Below are 20,307 nucleotides of genomic sequence, written 5' to 3' on the forward strand. Positions count from 1 at the left end.
ATCAGATCCACTAGTACTCTGAGAAACCACTTATCAGGGTGACATTGAGAAAATCACATGCCTTGTGAGTTAGTGAGATGTTCAGGTAATGAGGCAGAGATAGAAAGTCCTAGCCAGACCCACAGTGTTACCTCTCCTCATCTCCTTTCTATTGGTAGGTCTCTCTGATTTTGTGAGAATCACCTTCCAGCACTATGCCCAGTCTCTGCTAGGAGAGGAGAGTCATGATACTTTCTGTGCATTGATTTCAAATATTCTGCTTTCTACAGCCAGAAAGCCAGGGCTGGTATGAGGAACCATTGCTGTGCTAAGCTGACCTCTCTAGCTCTCTGCCAGCTGCCTCATGTGCAGCTACTCTTGAGTTCACATTGAGTCCCGTTAATGCCTTTGTGCCTTTGTTTTCTCTGTCCCTGCTTTTTCTAACAGTCCCACCTTCCTCCACAACGAGCACACCAAAATCAACGACGACTCTGCCACCAGAGACTCCCACCTCCGCCACCAGCGCTCTGAGCACAACCACCACTGCCACTGGATCAACAACACCCACCTCAACTACTTCAAGCACATCCTCACCAACACCAACATACACCACCACCACACCAACTCCAGGTACTTCTCTGGCCTGTGCTGTTGCTTGATCCCTTCCTGTGGTTGCCCTGAAGGTACATGAGCACCTCAAGTTGTGCATCTCATGTGGATCTCAGATGGGTGTAACTGCAGAGCATCCCTGGAAGAGCTGTTGCTTAAAACTTGTTTTTCATCTGACTATTGAAGAAGGAACAAGGTTTTGTGGTTCTGGGCAAAAGATCTGGTCTTCCCTCACTCAAAAAGCCTCAGAGGAGGGGTTTCATACTGATGCTCAGCTTACACAGGTCTTGAACTGACGGGAAATCTTGCATTTTTTTGCTGCTGGACCTCATCCCTCAGCTGGCCAGAACATACTCACTGGACATATGTGCAATTGTGGCATGGCTTTGGTTTTTCAGTACTGACATTTTAGGCACTGATTTGACATAACTCTGTAGGACTTCTTCCCACTCTCCTGTTCCTTTGCTCTGTCAGTGCTAATGCTTGACAACTGTTATAGATGTAGGAAGGATGGATATGCTTTTGGAAAGAGTTTAATTCTGCAGACTGTGACTTTCTGAGAACTGTGGTCTTTGGCTGATCAGATCCACTAGTATTCTGGGAAGCCACTTATCAGGGTGACATTGAGAAAACTACATGCCAATCAGGCAGGAACATACTGCTGGGCATGCTTCCTTCCCTGATCACAGTTTCTCATCTCAGCTCTTACCTGAGGATTTAGTGTGGTGTTCTAGATAATGGCATGGAGATAGAAAGCCCCAGCAAGATCAAAAGCATTGCTCCTCCTCATCTCTTACCTATTGGTTGGTCTCTCTAAGAAGCACTTTCCAGCACCATGTCTTTGCTAAGAGGGAAGGGACCTTACCCTGTGTGTGCATGGATTTCAAATATCGTGCTTTTGGGGGCCAGAAAGGAAGAACTGGTGCTAGGGTTGTCTGATCTCTCTAGCTCTGTGGCTGCTGCCTCATGTGCAGCTTCTGTTGAGTTGACATTGAGTCCCACTGATGCCTTTGTGTCTTTGTCTGTTTTCTCTGTCCTTGCTGTTTCTAACAGGCACACCTCCATCCACACTGAGCACGCCAAAATCAACAACCTCTCCCTCGACACCGGAGACTCTCACCACCACCACCAGCCCTCCAAGCACCACAACCACTGTTCCAACTACCACCACAACTCCTGAAAATATTAGCACCAGAACCCCTAACCCGTCGGCTCCACCCACTGAAGCAATAAGTAATTTCCAGGGTTTCGTGTTCGTTGCTGATTTTAGAAAACAGGGTTTATTGGCAGCTTAACATGTGTTTTAGTTTCTAAACTCTGCACTAATGTAGTTGATTATATTTCAAAAACATCCCAGCTAACCTTTCAGCAGCAATGTTATATCCCCTGCTGTCCCAGTTCATCTGCCTCTGTTAAAGGGCATGAAGAAGTTTGCCTGTTCTCACCCATATGTAAATCAGTTTTCATTGAAGGACCGTCCTTGTGGGCTGCCTGGGCAGAACCAGTGTATCTTAATTCCTCTAGCATTATTGCTGCACTCTTATTGTGTACACAGTGCTTCTCTCTCTACCATGTGTCACTTATGTTATGAAAGCACAAATAGATGGCTCTGAGACTGGTCTGTGAGAGTCATGAACACTTTTTAACATCCTAATCAAAAACTACTTTAAAGGAGTTTCCATTAACAACCATAATGAAAACTGGCCATGTGAAAAAGCAAAAAACTGTATTTTGGGTTTGTAGCATCCCAAAATAGCTTGTGTGTGAGAAGTCTTAAAGGCATTGGCATTAGAAATGGAACACAGACTACTCCACCAACGGCTCAGTTTCTGTAGAGTCAAATTACTCTGACCATAATCAATAGTGATATGAATGTGCCTCATGAAGCAACATAGGGAATAACGGTCTTTCCATAGAATATAGTATGACAGCAATACAGTATTAACCAGAGTTCATTGATCAGTGGAGTCCCCTGGGATCTTGGACTGCTGGACTCTTCCATGCAATATAAAGTTTTAACACTGCGGAAGATGTTCCCTCTGACACTGATTGTTGATAAAGTGTTTATATCAATGTCTCCTACGCAAGAGGCAGGATATTTTGTTAATAATCCCTCAGTGATGCAAAACCGTTAATAAAAAAATTTCTGCTTTATTTCTGTCTAAAGACTCTATGAATAGGCTTGATGAATTATGTATGCTTAGTGGAAAATGAGATGGCATTAGGAAGAAAATGCAATTTCACAACTTAAAATACTCTGTTTTCTTCCTATCTTAAAGAGACACCTGAACCAGAGATGCCGACAACAACAAGCATTCCAGTTACTCCTTCAGTTACCCCACTGCCAACAACAAGAACGACAGAAATAAGTACGGTGTCTATTGCAAGCACCACTAGTCAACAGTCAACATCACCAGTGTCAACAAGCCCAGTGACAGCTACCACATCTGAAACCACTGGAACAGGATCAACCACCAAGACTACCACTTCAGGCCCCACACCCTCAAGTTCCACCAGCACCACACCAGTAACAGAAACTCCTACCCATGAGACCACTACCACCAGGACGTCAAGCCCTCCAACAGGATTACCTACCACCACTTCCAGCCCTGGCACCACCACAACCTTGGGACCAAGCAGCCCTACAGCAACACAGCCGCCAATATCAACAACCCCATTCACTGGAACAGGATCAACCACCAAGACCACCACTTCAGGTCCCACACCCTCAAGTTCCACCAGCACCACACCAGTAACAGAAACTCCTACCCATGAGACCACTACCACCAGGACCTCAAGCCCTCCAACAGGATTACCTACCACCACTTCCAGCCCTGGCACCACCACAACCTCGGGACCAAGCAGTCCTACAGCAACACAGCCACCAATATCGACAACCCCATTCACTGGAACAGGATCAACCACCAAGACCACCACTTCAGGTCCCACACCCTCAAGTTCCACCAGCACCACACCAGTAACAGAAACTCCTACCCATGAGACCACTACCACCAGGACCTCAAGCCCTCCAACAGGATTACCTACCACCACTTCCAGCCCTGGCACCACCACAACCTCGGGACCAAGCAGCCCTACAGCAACACAGCCACCAATATCGACAACCCCATTCACTGGAACAGGATCAACCACCAAGACCACCACTTCAGGTCCCACACCCTCAAGTTCCACCAGCACCACACCAGTAACAGAAACTCCTACCCATGAGACCACTACCACCAGGACCTCAAGCCCTCCAACAGGATTACCTACCACCACTTCCAGCCCTGGCACCACCACAACCTCGGGACCAAGCAGCCCTACAGCAACACAGCCACCAATATCGACAACCCCATTCACTGGAACAGGATCAACCACCAAGACCACCACTTCAGGTCCCACACCCTCAAGTTCCACCAGCACCACACCAGTAACAGAAACTCCTACCCATGAGACCACTACCACCAGGACCTCAAGCCCTCCAACAGGATTACCTACCACCACTTCCAGCCCTGGCACCACCACAACCTTGGGACCAAGCAGCCCTACAGCAACACAGCCGCCAATATCGACAACCCCATTCACTGGAACAGGATCAACCACCAAGACCACCACTTCAGGTCCCACACCCTCAAGTTCCACCAGCACCACACCAGTAACAGAAACTCCTACCCATGAGACCACTACCACCAGGACCTCAAGCCCTCCAACAGGATTACCTACCACCACTTCCAGCCCTGGCACCACCACAACCTCGGGACCAAGCAGCCCTACAGCAACACAGCCACCAATATCGACAACCCCATTCACTGGAACAGGATCAACCACCAAGACCACCACTTCAGGTCCCACACCCTCAAGTTCCACCAGCACCACACCAGTAACAGAAACTCCTACCCATGAGACCACTACCACCAGGACCTCAAGCCCTCCAACAGGATTACCTACCACCACTTCCAGCCCTGGCACCACCACAACCTCGGGACCAAGCAGCCCTACAGCAACACAGCCGCCAATATCGACAACCCCATTCACTGGAACAGGATCAACCACCAAGACCACCACTTCAGGTCCCACACCCTCAAGTTCCACCAGCACCACACCAGTAACAGAAACTCCTACCCATGAGACCACTACCACCAGGACCTCAAGCCCTCCAACAGGATTACCTACCACCACTTCCAGCCCTGGCACCACCACAACCTCGGGACCAAGCAGCCCTACAGCAACACAGCCGCCAATATCGACAACCCCATTCACTGGAACAGGATCAACCACCAAGACCACCACTTCAGGCCCCACACCCCCAGTGTCCACTCCCCCTACCACCACAGCAGGAACAGAAATAAGTACTCCAACCACAACCTCTGCAACTGTTACGACTCCAACATCACCTACATCAACCAGCCCCGTGTCAACCACTACCGCTGGTACTACTCCAACAGAGAGCTTTACCACCACTTCAGGAACCACCTCTAGTAGTTCTATCACAATCAATGCTACAACCACCATCTCCACAACCTTCAAAACCCTGCCACCTGTCTCAACTACTACATCTGGGCCTACTGCAACATCAACTGCAGTCACCACTACAGGAAGTTCTACACACAGTGCAACTCCTCCAGTTAATGGGTCAACTACAGGTCTAACACCAACCACTCCCAAAAAAACTTGTACTATTTTCCCTAATGAAACTTATGAGGTGAGTAGATCTCATACTTTCATTATGTTTTGGATGGAGACTAGACACATAACTTCAATATTAGTAATGTAAAGAGTAAGCATTAATCTGGATAGGAAAGGAAGTGTCAGTCTGTTCTATTTCTTTCATTTTCTTGGGCATCGGCAGGACTTCCAACAATATTTGGATTAATAGCTTACATATTACAATTAGCTCTTCAAGGATAATTTTTAAAAAGCTTTCTGCAAGGAGTTAGATCACAGTTCAGTGTTTGTCTTTGTTGTAGGATGGTTCTGATGAAGAAGAAACCAAGAGCTTAGTGCTCCTAAGCTATCTTCTCTATTTCTGCTTTTGAATAAGTCCAGAGTGGGTAAAAGTTGTTTTTGTGTTTACATTGCAGCCCAAAAAAAATCCACAGGGCTGAATTTGGAATGAGTCATACTTGTTCACAGACTGGCTTCAGGGGAGGACTGTGAAACAGATCACTGCATTCAGTGATTGTGAAATTTGACTGAGGGTTTTTTTTGTTTTGTTTTGGGTTTTTTTTTTGAACCCTCCACCTTTGACACAGACAAGTTTGTGTCTTGTACATATCTAAAGCCTCATCATAGTTTAGATGCCTACCAACTTGCTCACTAGATCTGCAGGAAATTATACATGTCTGCAAAACTGGTAGAAGATAGAAGAAAACTCAATCACAATGCATGGACATAATTACCTTGGACATTTTTCCCTGAACAGTGTGTGTTCATTGGAGTTTTAGCTGTTAATCTGCTCTAGGCATTCATGGAAGGGAATTGATCATATATTGGCCATTCATATTGATCAGTGTCTTTCACTGTTCTTTAGAGAGGGTGTAGGGTGAAGACTCCTTAGGAGATTAGGTGAGACATCTCACTTTTAGACAGCTGAAACTAGAAAAAGTGATTCTCATTTTGGTTTACTGGCTTGATTTTTGTGCATAATGCTTTCCATTTAGCAGCTCTCAGTTGTTCTAGCTCATATTGCAGACCTAGATAGTGCTGACTGATGCACTTCAATCCTATTTTCAGATTTTTGATGGGGGAAAACTTGTCAATAAACATATGTTTTTTTAGAAACCTGCAGAAGATATTCAGGCATAACTATTGTCAGTCTCACTGCTTCCTAAAGGTTTATCTCTCTCTCCCGCTCCCCCTCTCTTCAAACACAGCAAGGTGACTCGTGGATGCTCTGTAACTGCACTAAGGTTATATGTATAGAAGACAACATTGTCCAGGTGATTCCAATAATCTGCAATCCACCCCCGAAACCCACGTGTTCCAATGGACTGTCTCCTGTGCCAGTCATGGATGAGGATGGATGCTGTTGGCATTGGGAGTGTGATTGTAAGTATATATTTTGTTGAATATTTAATCTCCTGAGGAAACAATACTATTGTCAAGAGCAACAATATTTATCAGGGAACAAGTATCGTGCCAAGTTGTGACTCAGTCTTCTAGTGTTGGTTAGAATGTTCTGTTGATTCTTTTTAGCTAATTGAGTGATTGGCTTAAGTTGCCATTATCTCTACCTAACTGTTGTGTTAGTAAATTGGTCTTCCAAAGAAGGATTTAAATGTCCAGATCCAGATATTTATAGGCTAGAAGCATACATATATTTGTTACTTGTTCAGACTATTGGTAAAGATATATGTATGGTACAGTTAATCCCATTCTCAGTTGTCTGTCATTAATGTCAGATGAACTGTGCATTGAAAGTGCCTGGTTTTTATTGATGACTTCTAGCTAATGAGCTCATGCATTGACATATACACTTCATTAAAATTAAAATGCCCAAAGTTCACTGAGATGTTTCCCACATCTACAGATTTTGCTTGTAGTCTGATACGATTTTGTACATTGCCAAAAGAGCCTGACTTAACTATGTTTTTTTTAGGCTACTGCACTGGCTGGGGAGATCCACACTACATGACTTTTGATGGACTGTACTACAGCTATCAAGGGAATTGTACATATGTCCTTGTGGAAGAGATCAATAAGAAAGTTGACAACTTTGGTGTCTACATTGATAACTACCATTGTGATGCACGGGATGTAGTGTCCTGTCCTCGAACGCTCATTGTGAGACATGAGACTCAGGAAGTGAGGCTAACAACAGCACAACCAAATACTCTACAAGTAGAGGTACTATTGATTTCTCGATTCAAATATTAATACTGCATCAACAGGATCATTATATTCATAAGGTTTGGGAAAAAAATAATGTGTGTTTTAGATTCAGTAACAGTTAGTAACAGTAACAGTAACAGTTTAGATTATAAAATTAGACTGCTTCAGAGGACTTCAAAGCATTTTTTTATTCTGAATCTGGGGAGAAAAAATTCTACAACTTCCTGTCTTTTTAATTTCAAATCTTTGCAGATCTCTCCTAAATACACAAGTGTGTATCGCTAAGAGTTAAGGATATAAAATAAGTTAATTTATAATTAACAATAATGTAACAAAGGAAAACAACGTGGAATGGGAGGAAATAATGTAAGGTAGACATAACAATAAAGTGCTGGCCTGAAGCATTTTTTAAAAGTACCATTAGTAACTTTGACTTGTGTCACCTTTTTAGTTTTTCAGAGTAGGACACATATTTTTATTCCACTGATAAATGTGATGCCAAGGTTTTTGGGCTTCAAAATTAGTGAGAAGTGTTTGGGGCTCTTAGCTTTTTAATGTTTATTTGGTTTATTTCTGTACATTACTGTGTGAGAATATTACAAGTTAGGTTGCAACATATTGTTGAAAATTTACAACATTTAGACATCTTTTTTCTCTAAAGCAAAAAAATCTCTGCTGAGTAAAATAGTAGTATTAGTTTCACAGGTATATCATGGCTACTGTATTAAAATAAATAATACAGTTTAGTCTTATTTCTGTTATTTAATTTTCCTATAAGCACATTCCCTTTATGCCCAGAAACCTAAAACTTTATACCATATGAATTTAGGAGAATTTTATATTCCACTTTCATGAGGAGTTCTTGATGCCATAGTCACTCTAATAAGTCTGTTGAGTGTTAGGATTTATCTGGTTTAAACATTGAATAACCTCATTTGTCAGAGGTTAATGGACTTTTTGTGGCTCAGAGAAGAAAAGTTTGACTTTCCAGTAACAAAGGAAACACAGGAACATTTGTTACAAATTAAAAGGATATTATTTACCTTTACATTCTCTCTGCAAAACAAAGGAACAGTCAATTGTTTTGAAAAGTCAAACCAAATTTATGCCTCTTTTCTGTTTTCCTTTATTTATTAGGTGACTGTAAACAACCAGCTCGTGGCTTTGCCTTACAAGAAGTTTGGTGTGAGCATCTATGAGTCAGGCATAAATAGTGTTGTGGAAATTCCTGAGCTGAAAATGAATGTGACCTACAATGGCTTGTCCTTTTCTATCAGAATGCCCTACAGCCTGTTTGGCAACAATACCCAGGGACAATGTGGTAAGGCTCACTCTTCCAAATTTTGCACTCTCAGAAAACCACAGTGACAGCCCTGATGCAAAGATGAATGGTGTTTCCTAGCAAATCTGTGAGTGAATTCTTTCTCCACATACCACCCTTAGGTACTTGCAATAACAACACGGCAGATGACTGCATGCTGCCAAATGGAAACATTGTAGAAAACTGTGAAACCATGGCAGATCATTGGCAAGTTGTTGATCCTTCCAAACCACAGTGCTCTCCAGGCCTAGTTCCTACAGGTTCACCTAGCACAACACCAACACAGCCTTGCAAAGAATCGTCCATCTGCGAGCTTATTTTGGGAAGGTAACAATCCTTTCAGTTTTACAAGCCTTTGGTCTTTGATTTAAATGGAAATTTTAGGATTAGCTTACCAGTGGAAAGTGTCTCTAGCTGTTTTTCCATTTCTTGTATCTTTATGATTTGCTTCTACTCATTTCACTTTTTCTGGCTATTATTTTTTGCTGACAGTTTCTTTCAACCCTCTGGCTGCCATATTAACCTTTGTTGATGTTCCCATATTCTTTTACACTCTCTGCCCTACCCTGTCCCATGTTCTTACCTTTTCCTATGTTTACTTAGCAGAAAACAGAGTCCAACTGAAAATAGAAATCTTAATTTTTAGAACACCATGTCAGAAATTAATAAGAAAAATAATTAAAATTGCTTTAAAGAGATAGCACATTGTTGCACCCAATAATATACAATTCCTGGACTCAAAATGTTGGTGTCAAAGTGTTTTATAAGGGAGGGAAAAATATTTTAAGGTATGTTGGAAGGTTACTATCTGGATAAGTGCTCTTAGCACAAATCTCTCATCAATAGTCCACATCCACATCTCCCTAATCTCCTGCGTCCACTGTTGCCACATGATAGCATGTTAAGCACATTGAAATGTTAAGCACATTAAAATAGATATGAATAACGATAAATATTTCTGTTTGTAGTGTGTTCAAGCCATGCCATGCGTTTGTCCAGCCTGAGAAGTACTATGCAGCCTGCGTTTTTGATAGCTGTGTACTTCCCAACCTAGACCTGGAATGCTCAAGTCTGCAGATCTATGCTGCCACCTGTGCTGATCAAGGGGCGTGCATTGACTGGAGAAAACACACCAATGGTGTATGCTGTAAGTATCTGGACATAAAAATTCATCTTGAATTATTGAGGAAGATTACTGCTGAAACAGTTCCACATAATGTCATACTGCTTTCAGAGTAATGAAAACACCAATAAATCACAGCACCTGCTCACCTTAAGTAATTTTGCAGTAACATTTTTAACAAAGGGAATGATAAATTGGCCTGCAAAAATATACATGCATTGACTGTGCCAGAAACATCTGTATCAGTACATACTTTTTTTGTACGCCGGCAGCTCTATGCTTTGCAGGCAGCAGATTACTCTCTATTTGGTGACATGTACATTAGTTTTGATCTGTAGTAAGAGCACAAAGGGAAGGATGACACTCCCTTTTGAGAAGTTGTGCAAAAGAGACTAAAACTATGCAAAAAATTATAGTCAAGATGGAGACCCCTGGCTTTATCACCTTAAAGTACAGTATTATATCTATGGCTAAATTGCACAAAATTATTCCATTTAGAGACATAAGTCTATCTGGGATATTTCCTCTTTACTTTTCAAGATTGTTATAGATAAGTAGGAAAATGAGTAAACAGTGCTTAAGTTGTTGGCATAAGGTCATGGGGCTTTTATACAATATTGTTACTGAGCTGTTCCTCCTTTTTGTTCTTCCATTCCAGCTCATGAATGTCCTCCAGGTAAAGAATATAGAGCATGTGGTCCTATTAAAGAGACGACCTGCAAATCAAGGTAAAAAATTCCTTCACAGTTAGTTATAGCTTGTACAACTATTCAATTGTATCTAATGCACAGGTGAATGAGCAAAATCAACCTCCTCTCATTTCTTAAACTGACAGTCAAATTTATTAGCACTATTCTGTTGACCCTAAATCTGAGTGCCTGAACTGTTTCTGTTTCTGTTGTTTGGCTATATCAAACTGACACTGCAAACCCCAGTCACAAATGGGCAGATCATTTGCCACTGTATTTTCAGTGAAAGGTTATTTTGCATAATCCTCCTGTATGTGCCTATGACATTAATGGCCTTTCTCTGAACATTTTGTCTTATAGAGGACAGAATGAGACATCAACTAAACAAGTGGAAGGCTGTTTCTGCCCTAATGGAACCATGCTGTATGACTCTGGTGTGGATGTCTGCGTGAAAACCTGTGGTGAGTTTTACTGCTTCACTTGGATGCATGATAGTTCCTTCTTTGTTTCCCTCCATGTATACAACAAAGATTTGACTGTGTGCAGTGCTCATACAATGTATAGTAGAGATGCCTCCTCTTATATGACTGGTAATGGAAATTTATTTTGGTATTTTCCAGGCTGTGTTGGAGTGGATATGGTATCAAGAGAGGTATGATGCTGTATGCTTTTGGATTTCAAGTAGAAGTTTGGGTGGGGAGGAGAGGAGAGTGGTTTTCACTGGTACAATCTTGTTTTGTCATCTCTTTACTTTGTATTCCTGGTTTTACTTTTGTTCCTTTTAATTGGTTACTATGCAATCACTCATTTTATTGTTTTTCAATGGCAGTTTGGAGAAAAGTTTACAGTGGACTGTAAGGACTGTATTTGCCTGGAAGGTGAACATGGCATTGTATGTGAGCCTCATGTATGCCATCAAAAGAAGGTCACTTGTGAAGGAGAAGGCTTCTATGAAGTCACTGAAGTCAATCCTAAAGACTCCTGCTGCCCTCTTTTCACTTGCAGTGAGTTTCTAGTCTTTCTCTACCTCTTGGAAATAGAAAGGAAAAGAGACTGAACTACCTTAGTACCAGAGATCTACTGCAGGGAGTCACAAAATAGTATCTTTTCACATGCTTTTAAAAATCAACTTGCCCAGTGCTAGGGAAAATACATTTTAATATTGCAATGAATCAGTATAACTGAATTTACAGTTATGGGACTCAACATAACTAAAGCTATAGTTATTGTGTTCAGGGCCACATTTTATTTAAGCAAAATGCAGAGAGATTATGAAATTCTCTGTGGATTTTCATTTTCCAGCAGTTGCCTAAGATCATGGAGAGAGTAGGAGTTGTTCCCTACTTCTTTGCATAGAATGGTGATACTTTATTAACACAGCATAATTGCACAGTAGAAAAAAATTCATAAACTAATACAGTACCCCATATCCAGTGCCTGGATTTATGAGGAAAAATGTGTTCTCTATTTGCAATTTGGATTTTTTTGAAGATGATCTGGACTGTTTCCTAGCAATAGAAAATTCATCGTGAGTGCTTTGATAGGTGCTTATTTCTAGTAGCTGTGAATTAATGTGTTTTCTAGCTTATGATTTTTATTTTTCTTTTCCTCAGAATGCAATACAAGCTTGTGCACAGCTAAAGCCCCCAAGTGCTCACTGGGATTTGAAGTTCATTCTTATATTCCCAGTGGTCAGTGCTGTCCTGTATACCAATGTGGTAAGTCCCTTGGAAATATATTACAAAGATCAGCCTTATAGTTCTGTTTATTACATAATTTAGCATTACACTTAATAAGACTGTGCAATAGCCTTTTGAAAGAGTTGTTAAACACAGTCAGATTCTACAAATTCACTACTATTAAAATTGGTTATTAGTGCTATAGTTATGAAACTAGGAAAACAGATACAGCTCAGGTGACTCAAGTTCAATTTCCTGCTTATAAATAAATGGAAGAACAGCTACAGAATTAACTGGGATGATGGTCTCAGCTTAATCTAGCAAAGTCCCTAGAAGCATCCCCAGTAAAAGACATATTTGCAGTTCTTGCTAACTGAAACAAGGAAGCACTTTGTATCTTTTAAGTGGACATTCTTGGCTACAAACTGTACTGCATATTTTGGGACAAATCTTTTTCCCTTCTTTCACATGCAGTATTAGTTTTTATAGTTTATACATGTTGCATCTGCTACCAGAACTGGGGAATAACCATATGAATTGTGATTCATTGTGGAAGAAATTAGTTGGATTAGAGTGAGTTGAAGACATTTTTTATTCATTTTTCCTATCTAAACTTCTAACTCCTTGCTTATTAACAGTTCCCAAGGGGGTTTGCGTACATGAGAATGCTGAGTTCTTGGTAAGTTCTGTTTCAAACAGTCTTCAAAAATGCTTAAAAGACCGTTAGTATATTTGATCAGAAGTGCTATGAAAAGGTTTATCCAGTACAATAGATATTTTATACATTTTCAAATTTATGCCAGGAGTTTATCAATTTCACAAAGCTAAACCTTTTTTGAAAAGTTTCCTGGAAACTTTTCAAAAGGAAAGAAATTGAAGAGCTGCATGTACGTCAGCATCATAGAGGAATTTGGGTTAAGTGTGCTAGCATTTAAAAAAGTCAGTCCACATTTACTGTCAGCACACTATTGCAGTTTTAAGACTCTGTTTTCAAAAACTAAAAACCATATAAATAAGTATTATTCTAACCAAATTTAGATTTCTAATTCTCTTGGGTCTAGTAACTGTACCTTTTCTTTTAATATCAGAGTTTGTCATTGATATACAGGACTTCAATAAAGACACATTCAATTATATTCAGTATTTTAAATGTTGTCTTCTTAAATGACTAGCCAAATAGCTATCCAGTTGTCTTTATCTGATTCTTTTCCTTTTCCATTGCTTCATTTGCAGATTTTAAAAAAATTAATAAATATCTCTTTAAACATGTAATAACTCATTAATATGTGATTTTTTTCCTTTAAATGTGTAGCCCAACTCCTCAGTCTTTGTTGACAAGTGCCAGAATTGTGTCTGCACAAATGATGTTAACGTCAGCACTCAACTGAATATAATCTCCTGTGAACGTGTCCCCTGCAACACATACTGTCAACCAGTAAGTGGCAAACTTAAAGAAAAACAAGACTCCAAAGTATCTTTGAACTCCAGTTTGACCAGCGAGTGGTATTAAGCAAAGGACAGGGAGCTGAAACCTAGAGACCAACTCCAGCATGCTTATCAACTGTTCTTTGAGCAATCTACTGCCTGAGATTAACTGTGTAACTGTCAGCATTCAGCTCACACTGGCAGAATTAGCTGGGAAATTTCTGTAGACCACATTGTGGAGTAATATTTAATTACTATGCATATTTATTCTAGTGCTTTAATTTATTCCATTTATAACCTGCTGCTATCACTTGTCTCCTGTTGATTTGGAACACAAAAAGGCACAAATCTTGAGTGCACTTCAAAGCGTAATCAATTTATGAATTCATATGTTTTCATTTATTTTTCAAAAATTATAGTGCTATTGTTTTTAATTACTTTTAATTTCTAGGGATATGAACTTAAACCAGTGAAAGGCGAATGCTGTGGAAAATGTGTGCAGACCAAGTGTATTATAAAGACATCAGACAATTCTGAACTCATCTTGAGTGTAAGTATGCTCTATGTCTTAGTTCTCCACCAAATCTGTAAAGTTCCCAGTTCCAAAAAGGGAACTCCCCATTGCCAGAGACAAGGCTTTAGTATAAGCTTGCACCTGAAAGATCAAAATCTCAAAACCTAGCTACAATTTTTTCACCTGAAGGTAGGTTTCATCAAATAAAATTATCTGTAAGGCCCTTCCTGGAATGAGAAATCCAATACCATTGGAAGGGGTTTTCTTCCAGTGTCTGGAAGCTTCAGCTTTTCTGTGTTATTTGATTTCAGTATGCTGAAAAACACCATTAAAGCCTGCATATGCAACAATTCTATTGCTGTAGTAGGAGGAAGGTTTAGGGTCTTTCTTAATTAATATAAAATAGTCTAGTTTTTTGAAGGCAAAATCCATTGGCATGGATGATTTTGGTAAAGTACTCCATGTACTTTAGAGACATTTTTATTTCTTTCTCAAGGAAAATACCATATAAAACTGAAATTCTCTCAATGTAGGGCGTATTGCAATACATGTCATGATCTGTATCCCAAATGGCTGTTAACCTAAAAATAATTGACTGGGAAACAAGATGAAAGTTATTATCAGAGGGCAGTAAAATTTCTGTCTCAGCTCCCTTCAGCTATCCTTATTACATTTTGCATTTCTCTTGCAGCCTGGAGACTTTAAAAATGATCCTCACAACAACTGCACCATTTATAGCTGTGTAGATGTCCATGACCAGCTTATTGCTTCCACATCTGAGATTACCTGTCCAGCATTCAATGAAGACAGCTGCAAACCTGTAAGTAAAAATGGAAAATTTACCCTCTACTCCATACATAGATTACTTAATTTTATTTCAGCCATCTAACTAACAACAAAAGTAAAATTTAGCTCCGATGGCCTTTCATCATAATTTCTCAGTCCTTAGGGCAGAAGTTCTAGATGCACCCATGCACAGCCCTAGAGAGTATACAAAATAAGATGCCTGGGTGAGAATTCAAGGTTTATAATTGGTAGCTGTCTCTCAGTGGCCAAAATACTGGTCAGCACCAAGATACTGAATCTTAGCTGACTGCTTTGTTTGGGGTTCCGTCTCAACAAAATCCAGGTTTCCTTGAATGCTAAAACACAAGCTGTTCAGTCAGTAAGTAGATTGGCAGTAACACTGTGCATAGTTCCCATTCAAATACAGAGGACTCTGAGAAACCATTTGTTGGAATTGCTTCTGAGCAAAAATTTCATGATGTTAACTGTAGACTTCCTTCAAAGAATTGTTTGTATTTTCACAGTCCTTTGTGAAGTCGGGAAGAGGCTGTTATCTTTGGTTATCTAGATCAATGTTACAGTACAATAACCAGTTTTCACTGGTTATTTACAGCCACTGATGTATTGCTCTCCTCAGGTTTTGGTCTTAATGCCTTTTTAATATAGAAAAATAGGATAATGTAATTTTTTTTGTTTCTTTTTTATTTTAGGGAACTATTTCATTCTTACCTAATGGTTGTTGCAGAACATGTAAGTACGCCAGTGTGTCTGAATCAACAATACAGAGAATGAATTGTCTTCTTAAATCAGCCCATTTTCCAGATAAATTTGTATTTAAATAGATACTTCTACGTTTATATTTGTCATTCCAAGACTTCACTGTCTGATCTCTCTGGAGAAGTTTGAACTTAAAAGGCAGAAAGAGCACTTAAGGCAATTCTTTGAGTGCACTAGTGAAGCCCAGGGAATGCTGAGGTGCGAGGGACTTCTGGAGTTATTTCACTGAAAGTATTTTCTGCTCTTTCCCTGCAGGTGCCCCTCTGGACAGCAGCACACCGTGCTCTGTGCGCCACAGAAAGGACTTTATTGTCTACAATGGCTGCCGCTCCGTGGACAGAGTTGACATGACTGAATGTGAAGGAACATGTGGAACCTTCTCGCTGTAAGTAAACTCACCAGACAATGAGATTTAAGTCATGGTGGCACTGAGCTTGTTTATATAAAAGGAACAATAAATAGTAGACTACACAATGGTAGAAGACCTGGAACTATCTGCCTCATGAATCATGGACATAAAATCATGGAATCTGTGACTGACGAGCTGATTTGTTGTAATACAAAGCAGAAAAGTGTATTAAATTGGCTTGGGATTCAGACAGGTATGATAAGGGCTATTCATCCATTAAGAGCTGGCTTTGTGTCAGACCACCTAGGCTAGAAATTGTCACAAAAGAACATGGATTATTTCCTATAATGAGAATGAGCCCAGAGAGCAGCCAGACTTGCAAATGGAAGTGGAAAAGCTGCTACTCAATAGTTAACAGCTAAAATGAAATACACATACATCTTTCAAAGGAAGATTCAAATATGCACAATTTTTATGCAGTGAAGAAATGAGAGATTGTTTGAGTTGTGGTGTTAGTAGAGTAACTTGAGTACATTTTTCTCTGAAATGAGAGGATATATTAAAAATTGATTATAAGGAAGTGGTTAGTAGGACATCTGGTAATGAGCTACTAAAACACTGCAAAACCAGCTCTAGCTCTCCAAAGAAACTGTCACTTACTGCCTATCACTGAGCTTGCCACAGTGTACCTTACATGGATGAAAACTAATCTTCAGTATCACATGGAACTCTGAGAAGCCAGGGAGTTTATTAGTATTTTGAAATTCCTGATCATCTTAGGGTCTTGTTGTGTTTTCTTCTAAATGCAAGAAAAAGATCGATTTTGTCACAGCTTATAGCCTGATATTGACAGATTCTTCAGGTTAGGAATGGTGCTTAGGAAGCTGATGGATACAAGATTGCAAAACATACTTTGCAGTGAGATGGGAACAGAAAGAGCTGCTGCTTCCCCTTTGTGTTAACATTGCCCTGGTTGGGTTAGGCATTTTACAATCACTGCTCTGTCAGATGAGCTTAGCACTTCCATTAGCCACAGCTGTGGCTCTTCTCACAGGAGTTCTGTACCTGATTCCACCCTCTCCTGTACATTGGCTTCTGGCACTGAGTAACATTGCCATTTTACATGTTGACAGATACTCTGCTGAGGCCAATTCCATGGACCACAGCTGCTCCTGCTGCAGAGAAACAAGCACCACTGAGAAGTACGTGGTTCTGAAATGCCCTGGTGGGCACGCAGTGTCACACAAGTACATCTACGTGGAGAGCTGCAGCTGTCAAGACACTGAATGCCAGAGGCCAGAGTCCAATGAGCTGCAGAACAATGAAGTAAATGAGAAGACCACTGCCCTGAACAGGATCAAGAGAGCCATCAGCTTAACATCAAAATGAAGGCAAAAAACCCCTCTGGCATTATTGACTGAAAGGACTGTGAACATTCTTAGCTTCCTTGACTACTTTTGAACTTTACTTTTCCCAGTAACTGCATCCTGTTTGTTCTCTAATTAATTAACTGTGCCCTATTTATTTGTGCACAAAATAAGAACACAAATTTGTATTCTTACAAGTGCATAACCTCTTCAGTCCTTTCCAAATCCTCTGAATGATTAAAAGCACATCTCAAAAAGCATGGCTTTTGTACTCATTTTTATACAGTCTTGATGAATTTTAGTTTGAAGAGAGAAGAAAAGTTGTTTTTCAAGTTATAGGAAGTCAAGTGGTTTCCAAAATTTTTGGGGTATCTACTCATGTCTCCTTAAAAGCTGATCAGATTGGGCTGTTCAGAAGATCCAGTCTATAAGGTGGGAGAGAAGATTATGCTGTCTGCCAAAACAAAGGCAAAGAGGAATGATGGTCATGAAATTACTCAGATAACTTAGAGAAACTTTAGTTCATCACCAGAACTTCCTTTAGCAGGGCTCTGTATGTTAGAACTGCAATTATGTATTTTCACTAAAAAAGTAGTCCTTCAGCTATATGAAGATTACTCACAGTGCTTTCAGGATGTACAGTTACTACCATAGTAAGAGCTCTCTAAATTCCAACATTTGCAAAACAGATGCCCATCATTAAGCTAAGTAATCCTAGGCTTCCTCTGCAGAAAATGGAAAGCAATAGCCATTTTTGACATTTATTTGTCTCTCAACAAAGGACAAATCTAAAGGAGTGCCTGTTTATCTTATTGTAAGGGGAGGTGAAACAGGTAACTGGAAGATGTTAATTTCTCTTGAATCATCTTAGAGTACAATGAGGGTAAACCACACCTGTTATAGTGAAGGAAAAAAAAAAAGCTTTTCGTTTATTTTATCTCCATTAATGATAACTTTATTGGCAATAGCCAACCTCAATACTGGCATCTTTGCTACCTAAAGGGTTGATGGCACCATTTTTTGCTACTATCAAATGTACTCCAGCTTAAAAGGCAGATAAGAATTCTGCCTTTTTATAAGACTGATAAGAATGTGCAGAAAATGAAACCCTGTATTTTTTTCAGCATTACAAAACTCTGATTGGAAAGAAGATTTCTCTGGAGTTGGAGAGGTAGCTGATCTAACAAGAAGGAAGTTTTGTCAGTTTACAGAGCAAGCTGCAGATTAAATGAAGCCAAATTTCTGCTTTAGTACAGGTTTCTAATGATTTCTATCTCTACATTCATTGTAAGATGTGACTGAGAGTTTTCTCCCAGGGCACATACAAAGTCACTCTCCTCTGTGAACTTTTTGTTATCCAAAAATTTCTATGCTGACACTAGAACCATATATTTCCTTGAGCTTTTTGCAGAAACTGCTTTTCTCAAAATCTGTTGACATTTAGCTGTCTTTGAGATTTTTATTTTTGCAGTTAAATTTGACTGAAGTCAGCAAATAACTTCTGGACACAGATACAAGATGTGATCAAATCTGCCTTGTTTCTTATGAAAAAAAGATAAAATGTTACTAGTCAGTAGTGAATTTTGCTCCACACTGTATTTACATTGAAATATGAAATCTTCCTTGTTTCATTTATTTTTCATTTGGTCTGTAGTTTTCACAGGCTCTTTCTGTCCCGTCTAGTGATGGGCAAACTACTTCTTAATGAGGAATTCTAAAGATCCTGAATAAAAGTCAGTAAGGCTGCAGATTTTGGCTTCACCACTGCAGGGCAGTCTATGGCTGAGAATGTAAAGTCCCTTCATACCAAAAAAGCAACTGCCTCGAAAGGGAGTTTTTATTTCATCATGTAGAGGGTTTTATTTCTGAGAATAACAAAACTTCTCACTCCCTACAGACATTTATTAAGCACTTAGTAAGCACTGGAAAGACAATTATTCTGACAGGAATTTACATACAAGGTGTTATTTGTCACAGTGCTCTGAGTTATGGCAGCCCCCTCAGTTTTGTTGCTGGATCAGTGCTGCCCATAAGCAGGTTCACAAGCACATACTGTCAGAGAACTCTTACTTACAAGTTCCTGCCAGTTCCAGGTCACACTGCACATGCCAAACCTCCACTCCTTTCTGCACTCTTATTCGCCTTAGAACTTAGAGGTTCAGTTTGCACCTGCATTTCCAGTGGAACTGGATGACAGAGTTGAACAGATTAAACTTTCTCCAGTGGAGAAATCCACTGATAGTACTTGGGAGAGAAAGGAAGAAAAGAAACTTTTAACTGTGTATCCCTACAAAAAGTAGTAGTGACAGTGAGCAGCACTTTTGCTTCCTTCCACAACCCTCTTGGAAGCAAATTGAGATCTGTATTATCTGATCCCAGGAAGCATTTTGTTTCTTAAGCAAGAGCTGTTTGGTCTGCAGGCCACAAGAAGAGATTCTTCTGAAAAATCCTGAGGAAAATGAGGAAAAAACCCTGAAAAAAAAAAAAAAACCAAACCTGAGGAAATGTTTCTCATCACCCTCTCTGAAAGGGTGATATCAGCACATTAGGGATTCAGGAGATTGTGGAACATTCTGATCCCATTGTCTTCTAGGCAGGACCTACCACAAAGGATCCTGGCAGCTCCATAGAAAGCATTCATGCTGGAAGGGAGTGGGCTTGACTCTCTCTGTCCTCAAAGAATGACTCAATTCTCCAGGAACTGCCTTGTCTTTTGGAGCCTAGCAAAAAGAAAGCAGTTGCAAGAGCCCATGTCTTGTCTCCTTGCCTGAGTCCTGTGTTCATCTCCTCCAGACTTTCTATCTAGCCTCCCACTTTCATTGGTGCTGAGGGGTTTCTCTTCCTCTGTTCTGTTTCTTTTT

The 20,307-nt window shown here is 40.2% G+C and overlaps 1 protein-coding gene across 1 annotated transcript in view; it reads left to right on the forward strand.

Annotated features, from left to right (window-relative positions):
* The window catches only part of MUC2 (mucin 2, oligomeric mucus/gel-forming), a 64,609-nt gene extending 46,989 nt beyond the window's left edge, over positions 1–17,620 (forward strand). The window contains exons 50-69 of the mRNA XM_074542183.1: positions 427–662; positions 1,642–1,821; positions 2,868–5,287; positions 6,459–6,633; positions 7,184–7,431; positions 8,554–8,737; positions 8,860–9,064; positions 9,706–9,890; positions 10,522–10,588; positions 10,910–11,010; positions 11,170–11,201; positions 11,379–11,553; positions 12,163–12,267; positions 12,867–12,907; positions 13,541–13,663; positions 14,105–14,203; positions 14,859–14,987; positions 15,664–15,703; positions 15,986–16,115; positions 17,213–17,620. Of these exons, the coding sequence (XP_074398284.1) occupies positions 427–662; positions 1,642–1,821; positions 2,868–5,287; positions 6,459–6,633; positions 7,184–7,431; positions 8,554–8,737; positions 8,860–9,064; positions 9,706–9,890; positions 10,522–10,588; positions 10,910–11,010; positions 11,170–11,201; positions 11,379–11,553; positions 12,163–12,267; positions 12,867–12,907; positions 13,541–13,663; positions 14,105–14,203; positions 14,859–14,987; positions 15,664–15,703; positions 15,986–16,115; positions 17,213–17,468 (5,131 nt within the window). The 3' untranslated portion in view covers positions 17,469–17,620. The remainder of the gene's footprint in view (positions 1–426; positions 663–1,641; positions 1,822–2,867; positions 5,288–6,458; positions 6,634–7,183; positions 7,432–8,553; positions 8,738–8,859; positions 9,065–9,705; positions 9,891–10,521; positions 10,589–10,909; positions 11,011–11,169; positions 11,202–11,378; positions 11,554–12,162; positions 12,268–12,866; positions 12,908–13,540; positions 13,664–14,104; positions 14,204–14,858; positions 14,988–15,663; positions 15,704–15,985; positions 16,116–17,212) is intronic.
* The last annotated feature ends 2,687 nt before the right edge of the window (positions 17,621–20,307 follow it).

The sequence above is a fragment of the Zonotrichia albicollis genome, chromosome 6 (assembly GCF_047830755.1).
Source record: "Zonotrichia albicollis isolate bZonAlb1 chromosome 6, bZonAlb1.hap1, whole genome shotgun sequence".
NCBI classification, from domain to species: domain Eukaryota; kingdom Metazoa; phylum Chordata; class Aves; order Passeriformes; family Passerellidae; genus Zonotrichia; species Zonotrichia albicollis.